The sequence below is a fragment of the Rhipicephalus sanguineus genome, chromosome 7, assembly GCF_013339695.2.
Source record: "Rhipicephalus sanguineus isolate Rsan-2018 chromosome 7, BIME_Rsan_1.4, whole genome shotgun sequence".
Taxonomy (NCBI): Eukaryota; Metazoa; Arthropoda; class Arachnida; order Ixodida; family Ixodidae; genus Rhipicephalus; species Rhipicephalus sanguineus.
In genome coordinates, this window is record NC_051182.1 from 159,407,643 (window position 1) to 159,416,124 (window position 8,482).

Here is an 8,482-nt window from a genome sequence, read left to right on the forward strand (position 1 = left end):
CGTCACGTGATGACACGATCATATGACGTCAGGTTACGTGACTTTGCAAATGTTGAGAATCTGTGACGTTATGGTGATGTCATCTCGTGATGATGATTTTTACATCACCGGTGTTGACGACGACGGTCACATTTTGCGTCTGATGAGGCATCTAAGGCTTTAGCCTTTATAAAGGCAAACATGGCGCACTCTTTGCCCGACAATCGCTCCTGTCTCACGCCAGCGAGACGGTGATCCAATGCTTCTCTCTCTCTTTCCCAGAGTCTGTTTTTCGTCAAGATCGTTTCAAAGCACTCGGAAGACGGTACATACCCAATATGGATTTACGCGGTGATCACGTGGTTATGGCTCGTTCAACTGAGCTTCATCCCCGTGTTCGCCGTTGTCTTATTGACTGATGTAAACTTGGTGAGCAACTGCGTACTTTGGTCGGATCTAGTCTGAACTGTTCTCTTCTCGGTCAAGTGAGGAAAGCGTTCTTGTGCTCACCTGCATAACTTACACGAGTAACCGAAATAAGGAAAAAGTCTTTCATGCACTTGTATCAAAGCTATGGTAACATTTGTATTTATACGTATACTACTTGTATTTTTTGTATTTATTTGCATTCTAGTTCAGTTTACTAACCACAACACTAGAAGGGGCTCTGGGGTCATTACATCTACAATGCACAAGAAAAACGGATTGATTGATTGATTGATTGATTGATTGATTGATTGATTGATTGATTGATTGATTGATTGATTGATTGATTGAGTGAGTGAGTGAGTGAGTGAGTGAGTGAGTGAGTGAGTGAGTGAGTGAGTGAGTGAGTGAGTGAGTGAGTGAGTGAGTGAGTGAGTGAGTGAGTGAGTGAGTGAGTGAGTGAGTGAGAAGGGGTGAGAGTAGATTTATTCTGTAAAATAAGCGTACAATATAGCGACGAAAGCTATCGCTCTAAGACAACACAAGCCAGTGGTAAAATCAGTTTAGATTTTAAGTGATTCTATGCAGATTCGTTATGAAACAAAGTAACGCTTATGAAGCAATGCTCTTCCTCCCTCCCCCGTGCGCGGACAGACTCTTCGAAACTTACTCATTCCGCTGCCCACGTGGGTTCCACTCGACTGGGAACACGCCATGTATTACCGAAAGACGCTCGTGGTTGAAGGGTTCGACACGGACGCAGCGAAGAACCCTAATCCTCGATCAAGCGTACAGGCGAGTACTTATGGTTAGACCATTATGTGAGTTTTGATTTCGAACATTGAACTTCTGTGAGTTTCGTATGAGTCAAAACCAGGGCTTAGTCAACGGGAGGACATGTGTAACGACATGAACAGCTTCGTCCACATGTAAGGTGAACACCTCAGTGGTATTCAAGACATCACAGGAGCTACCGTTTATTACAGAAATCGGAAAATTAGTATTACGTTTATTGACACCATGATTCGACGGCATTTAACGGACATTCCACTCGCGAAGTAGAATAAACATTGTAGTTTTAACGGCTTGAATACTAATGAGGTGTTGACCTAACATGTGGTCCACCCTGTACAACAAGGTATTTACAGCGAAGTGGCCTGTATGACGAAGTATCCGAACAAAAACAAAAATTAAATTAAGTTCCTGTGTTTTACGCGGAAAAACAACGATATGACTACGAGGCGCACCTTAGCGGGGAGCTCCGGAATAATATTATCTGCCTTGTTTTATTTAAAGTATTTTTGCCCTGTATTCATTGTATAACATGTATATACTATATGTCACTGTACTTGCCAATTGTTCATAACTAACTTGATGTACCACCCTGCTAAAATCACCAATTGGTGATTGCAGTATCTGTAAATAATAATAAAAAATAATAATAAAGGGACTCGGCAACACTTTACCAAGAAATCGCCGAATGGCTTCTTTAAAAGAGCTCATTGCCTCACGAATCGACTGTCACAAATTTTTAGAATCCGTAGAGTACGAGCGGAGTTGCAGGGATTTGTCGCATGCGTCAAGCACTTTCTATGTACTTTCGTGCCAGCCAGCGCGCTGAAAGCTACGCAGGGAGGGGGATGACAAGGGGGCAAGAGGATGCGTCCCTTCGTCAGCGCGCGTCATGACCTTGAGCACTTTCTCTTTTTTTTCGTCGAACGAGCGGCTTACTTTGGGTGTGATCGAAGCAAGCGCGCGGGCACGTGGCGGCATACCGCGGCGGCCACGGTAACTATATGCAGCTCACGATGCTCAAATCAGGCAATGGCTGTGGACTGTGGGTTTACGGCACGGTCATTTGATTATATGGCATCATTTGTGCAGAGAAGAGGGAACGATTTCTAGTTGACTTTGAGAATTAGTTGTAAATTCCAGGCCGCGTTCTGCGCCGTAATGTTTGGCTCGCCTGTACTCAGGAGCCTCGACTACCTATCGGCAGCGTTTTCTGACCATGCTGAAAAAGTATTGCAGGGCCCCTTTAACAAGCACCTGAATCGAAGCACGTGAACGACGCTGTTCGTGAAACGCGCTAACGACCACGATGACGAAAGGAAGAGAAACGGCAGGACGGGTGCAGCGTTTTTGCATTTTGCCTACATCGAATTGCGGCCGTCGTCTATGGATGACGGATTGAACCGCATCCTAAAGCTTAGGAGCGCGATACATTATCCATTGAAAGCAACCACGGCGGGTGGTATACTCGCATATATACCATCCACAAAGGTATATCGAACCTGGATATACCGAATCGGAAGAGAATCGCAATACAGTTCTTTGTATAGAAGGAAGGAAGGGAATTTTCGAGGCCTCGTTTTCTTTGTTTGACACAACCTTTATGAAAACCAGCAGATAATGAAGCCAAGGAAGGATTAGGGAACGTTAATTGTACTGTTTTAAGTGTATTGTAATGACTGTGACATAGATGGGAAGAAAGTAATGTGGAAGAAAAGACAACTTGCCGCAGGCAGGGACCGAACCTGAGACCTTCCTGTCTTTTCGTCCACCTTACGTTCTCTACATGTATATCACAATTATTACAATACACTTAAAACAGTACAATTAACGTTCCCAATATCTTCATTGGCTTCATTATCTGCTGGTTCTCATTAAAGTTATATATAGATGTATTTTGATATATAAAGCATTTCATATATTAAAAATGTATTCCAGGGGACTTCACGACGGTTAGATATACAAAATAATTTATGTGCGTGTTCGAAGGTATAGTCATTTGACTCCACCTCCCCCCCTCTCTAGCTTCTACGCCAGTGGCATGCAGACACCCCTCACCCCCCCCCCCCTCGCGCCCCTAAAATTTTCTATTTTCCATATGCATACACGTACATATACAAATGCGTGCACGAACATACATAAAGTGTGGGTGACCACGTTCCCGTCTTCCCTCACAAAAAAAATTGGGTGCGTCCCCGTTACATACTGCTACCTCACCCGCCGCGGTGGTCTATGGTTATGATTAAGCGAAGGAATAAGATGCCATCGAGACAAACACAACAAGTGACACGGACGAACGCTATACTGACAACTGATTTTTATTCGAAGAAAACAGATATACATTAGGCTCAAGCATTGAGAGCGCTAGTCGCATGCTGTACTTAAAAACGATAACAGTTGTATGTGATGACGTAACTTGACGAGGAAAATGGCGGTGTGATCTATGACACGTGGTGTATATGGCCAAAGCAACGCGAAAATAAAAAAAAAATTATAACGATTTCAGCAGCTAATTCAATACAGTTCAAACAGTACACCCTATTAAAAAATAACATGTCTTCATATTCTCGGGCATGCGCGGTTGGTGTTTTTTCAACTAAGCGCTTGTAAAAAAGACACTTCGCAATCGTAAAGCATCTTCGAAGGTTCACTGACGCAACCTAGGCCCTTTCTTGTGATAAAGAAGGCTTCTTTGAGCTCACGTGCCATGTTGTCTGGACCCTTATCCAGAACCAAGGTGTCTTTTAAACGGGGAATGCATCTTCAGGATCTACAATGAATCGCCAAGTTAGACCCGGTCCCTCGAGCGCAGACCCAAAGGTCAGGAGATGGAATTCCGGTCGCGGCGCCCGCATTTCGATGGAGGCGAAATGTTAGAGGCCCATCTGCTTAGATCCCAAGGTGGTCGAAATTTCTAAAGCCCTCCACTAGGGCGCCCGCCATAATCGTATCGTGGTTTTAGTACGCAAACCTCCGGCAATTATTATACATACTGCTAGCTCAGTGATCATAACGAGGAGGGTTCAGGACACCAAGGCAGACAGCTCACCAGCCGACTACTGTCGTCGTCCAAGTAGTTGGCTGGAACTCTTCTCGCTACGTGAATCAGTGAGCACAGGCAAGCACAAGTCTTACTGAACATCTTGTTCCTCCAGGCACGTCGCCTACAGTCCTCTAAACAATCCAAGCGTGCTGGCGGGAAGCGTGGCAGCCGGAGCTCCAAGTCCTCGACTGAGCTCCTGGCGTCCGACTTCGTGGTGGCCAGCGACGGCGCGTTCGCCCTGCCCGGAACGGACACCCTGATCAAAGAGCGCCAAGCCAAGTCCGGCGCACCGCCACCGGGGCAGAGTGGCGTGGCGTCACTGTCCGGCACGGTGCACGTGTCTCGACACCTGAGCTCGATTAGACGGTCCGCGCAACGCCAAAGGCTCGAGTTGCAAGCGTACGAGAATGTTTCGCCGGTGAGAAGACAGACCGACACGTTTAATGGTTACCCAAACGATATTTCTGAAATTTATTTGTTTATTTTATTTATACGAGTGCCCTAAGAGCCCTTCAGGGAATCACATAGGAAATCCACAACCTCCGAGTTCGACTATTGTGGGTTCGGATCACACAGACGGAAATAGTGATCCACATCAATTTTTTTTACATTTAAGTGAGAATCATTACAATAAAGTTAGGAAACCACTAATAATATCCCCTGTGCTTTCTCCAACTTCATTGTCTGTCGGTTTCATAAAGCTGAACCAAGGAATACACCAGGGCGCACGAACGCCGCCAATGCGCGAGTGCAACTACGATACACATAAGGTCAAGGATTACGCTCACCTACAGTTTTTCTCCTTTTTTTATCTGTACCTCTCAGGTAGTGATGGCTCTGGCTACAGAAGCTGAAGTTGATGAGCCCCATGGAGTCCGCGCGGCCGCCGTGACCCAGCCGATCTCAGGCAGTGGGCCGTCCGTCAAGGAAAGCTCACAGGTGGCTGGAGTGGTTGCTGTCCCTTCAACCGAGTTGTCGGGCAAGATCGGCCCCGAAGCGAGCAACATAGCCAACGAGGTGACGTGCATCTTATCACTGAATTTGCGAAGCGTGATGTTTTATGTAGCCTTGTTGTCATTGCCTGAAACCAACAGCAGCTATCTGTATACAAAGGTTGCAGCGGACGGCTGTGCAGCACCTTGACAACGAACTGCTAACACTAGAAGTTGGTCTTACAAGGCCCGATTACCAGACCAAGGACACGTGTCTTTATATTTTCTTTAAAATGCTGGGTTACGTTTACTGTATAAAATCCTGAATGCTCCTCGCACAGATCCAAGTTAAGCCAATTAGTTTCATTCGCACCTATTTTCCTTCTTTTACCATGCGCAGGTTTTCCCAGCATCATCAGCAGTCTACGAGGATATTCATAAGGAACGTTCAGGTCTAAAAGTTCAAGGCGACCTGACCAAACTCGGCAATAAACATCTCGCCGTTGTTGTCAAAGGCAGTACTTACCCAACGACTGCTCCAAAGAAGTTAATTGAGAAGCCGTCTTTAGTGAAATCGACGAACGACGATGCACATGTATCCAGCAAGACTGTACGTCAGCAAAAGTCAAGAAGGAGCTTAGAAAAGCTTCTGTCCGACAAATCCAGCACTCGAGGCATCGAAAAGCCTGCGGACGTTACTGTGCCACAAGTGGTGGCAGACGGGGATAGAATGTCAAAGACAGGTGCTTTGGAAAAGCAGCGTGGTAGCATCACTTCCAAGAAGTCTCGAATGAGCGTCGACGAAATGCTGATTCTCAACAAGCAGTTGCCTTCCGATTCCGATCAGGGAGTTCTACAGAGCGACGTTAACGTCGTGGTGGCCGTTGTGCCACAGCCTGCCGCAGAATCGGAGGCGGTGGAAGAAGCATTGATGAAAGAAGAACCTGACGGACAACAGGCAAAACCGGAACTGGAAGAACAGCAGCCACTGCGTGGAGAGATGGTAGCCGTAGGTGGTCCGGAACAAAGTGCGGAAGTCGGACGAGATTCCGCAGGAAAGAACGCCAAGGGCGGATCTTCGAAACACAGCAAGGCTAGGCGGCGTAGGTTGAAGCATTTAGCGAAGAGGGTAAGCACACTCTACGTAAACTGATATGTATTGAAGTCGCAATGCATAAATTCCCTGAAACTAGGGCATCCTTTTTAGCCCACTTACGCAGTAGGATAGACGGTGTAAACAGACGCGGAAAAAACGCTCATTTTGAACACACTATGGTCACAATCGCTGTATATATAACACCAGGTCCTTTTGATGTGAAAGATCGTATTTTTAAAGAAGGGCATTTTTATAAGCTTCCGTTATAAGCAACAGATACGGCATGTGGAAGGACAGTCATTATCAGAAAGAGCATTTTCGTTCGGATTTCCCAATATAAGCTACATTGCACTTTGCGGTATCGTAGCCTAGAAGCAGAAGAGTCACTTTGCTCGAAGCAGGGAGATATAATAGGCGCCCTTGATAGAAGAACCGGGACACGGTTCTTTTAACAAGGGCGCCTAACAAAGCAGCGAAGCGCAGATGGCGACATGATGCAGAGATGTGCAAAGAACAGGCGCTGAGGTAACATCATGAACTGACAATGGAGCGAAGTACACAGAACACGACTAAGTAGGGCTGCTTGACTAACACAGGACAGAGTAGGGACAGACTTTCCTGCGTGCTCTCTTCCCGTATGCTTCTGTGCCTTCTGTTGCGGTCCCTGCTGTGCTATTTTGACAATAAACAAAAACCAACTAGCCCTGTTTTCCACACACTGCACTGAATCATTACTCATCGCAATATTTCTAACTACACAATAAGTAAGCAAGTGATAATTAAGTACCCATCTTTGTTTTATAAATTTTACAGCAAGCAGTGAAGAAGCGGAAGGTTGCGCCATTAGTTCCCTACAAGCCCACGATGGCCCTGGTCTCCGTTGAGAGCGACTCGACATATATGAGGATCCCGACGACAAGCGGAGCCACCATCAAACAAGGCAAGCAAGGCGTGCCCTGCGCAGCGCAGGAGGAGCTCCCCGAGCTCGAGGAACCTAGGAGAAAGAACGTCGGTCAAGAAGATGCTTCTTCTTCCTCAAGAAGGGCGTCCAAGTCCTCGGAGTCGGTCGCAAAGCTGGCCTTCGCTCAACACGAGGCACCAGTTGACGCGAAAGTGGAGGACAAACCAGCCAGGGCAGAGGGTTCTGGAAAGAAGACCTCGCTGTCGGCCTCCTACCTGAGGTTACGCGAAGGGTCAGCCGCAGCGAAGCGGCCTCTCAGTAGGCCGGGCACGAGGACGAGCCTCCAGGAGGAGGACCGTGGAGCGAACAAGGACGCAGCGATGGCAGGAAGAGACGTTCTGGAACCAGCGGTACCGGAAGCGGAGCGTCAGGGTGGCATGTTCGAACCCATACAGCGAGTTCCACTCAGAAAAGAAGGGTCGCAAGCGAACGTCGCTGCGTTGATTCCGGACGATAAACGGCAAAAAGAGAGCAAGCGAAAGTCGCTCAGAAAAGGCCGCAAGCGACATCACAAGAAGACGACGGGTTAAGGGGCGACCGCATTGTTTGTCTCCATTGGGTCACGCTGTCGCGGTCTTTCCGCCTGGTTCAAACGAAGCAGAGCTAAAGAATCTCCTTTGCAAATGATGGTGACTCGCTGTATTCGTTTTGGGACCTTAGTTTTCAAACAGTGATTCTGATGGGCTCCTCGAATCTAGTTAATTAGTACATCTTGAGAGGCCAGTTGGTGAATTCTAGAAAAAGATCGTGAACCACAACACGAAAGAAGACACACAAACTGATATGTTTTGTGCAGTTCACGATCGCTTACTCCTCGAATAGGAATGCTCAAACAACTTTTTTCTTGTGTTTATTTTTCTGTGCAAAGTACCTCGGCTCCAGTGCACGTGAGGGTACACGCCACTGTAACATTGATACGTTCCCTTACGCAGCTTCTCTATGAAAGTCGCTTTTTCAAATGCGTAAAGAGCCAGCTCTGAATATCTGACTGCGCATTTCGGTTTAGGTTTCAGTGACAGTGTGGTAATATACTCGGGCTCTGCCTCGAAGAGCGTCACGCCAGGTATAGTTTTTGTCCCACGATCATTCCCGGAAGGCTTTAAAGAAATGCTTTGCAGGTCTATGACAACATATGATGAAACGTAGCAATTGATGCATGACAGTGCAAGCGATTTCTCATTTATGATTCATCGACGACACCCTTATAGTATACAGCTTGTATACAGGTGAAACTAATATTCCTTTAACAATTA

General features: G+C 46.7%; 1 protein-coding gene across 1 annotated transcript; it reads left to right on the forward strand.

Moving 5' to 3' along the window:
- The first annotated feature begins 1,519 nt into the window (after positions 1-1,519).
- Positions 1,520-7,759, forward strand: LOC125759167 (neurofilament heavy polypeptide-like). Its single transcript, XM_049417572.1, has 5 exons — positions 1,520-1,543; positions 4,353-4,658; positions 5,066-5,257; positions 5,573-6,301; positions 7,082-7,759. Exons 1-5 carry the CDS (start codon positions 1,520-1,522, stop codon positions 7,757-7,759), a joined length of 1,929 nt encoding a protein of 642 aa, XP_049273529.1.
- Positions 7,760-8,482: the final 723 nt, after the last annotated feature.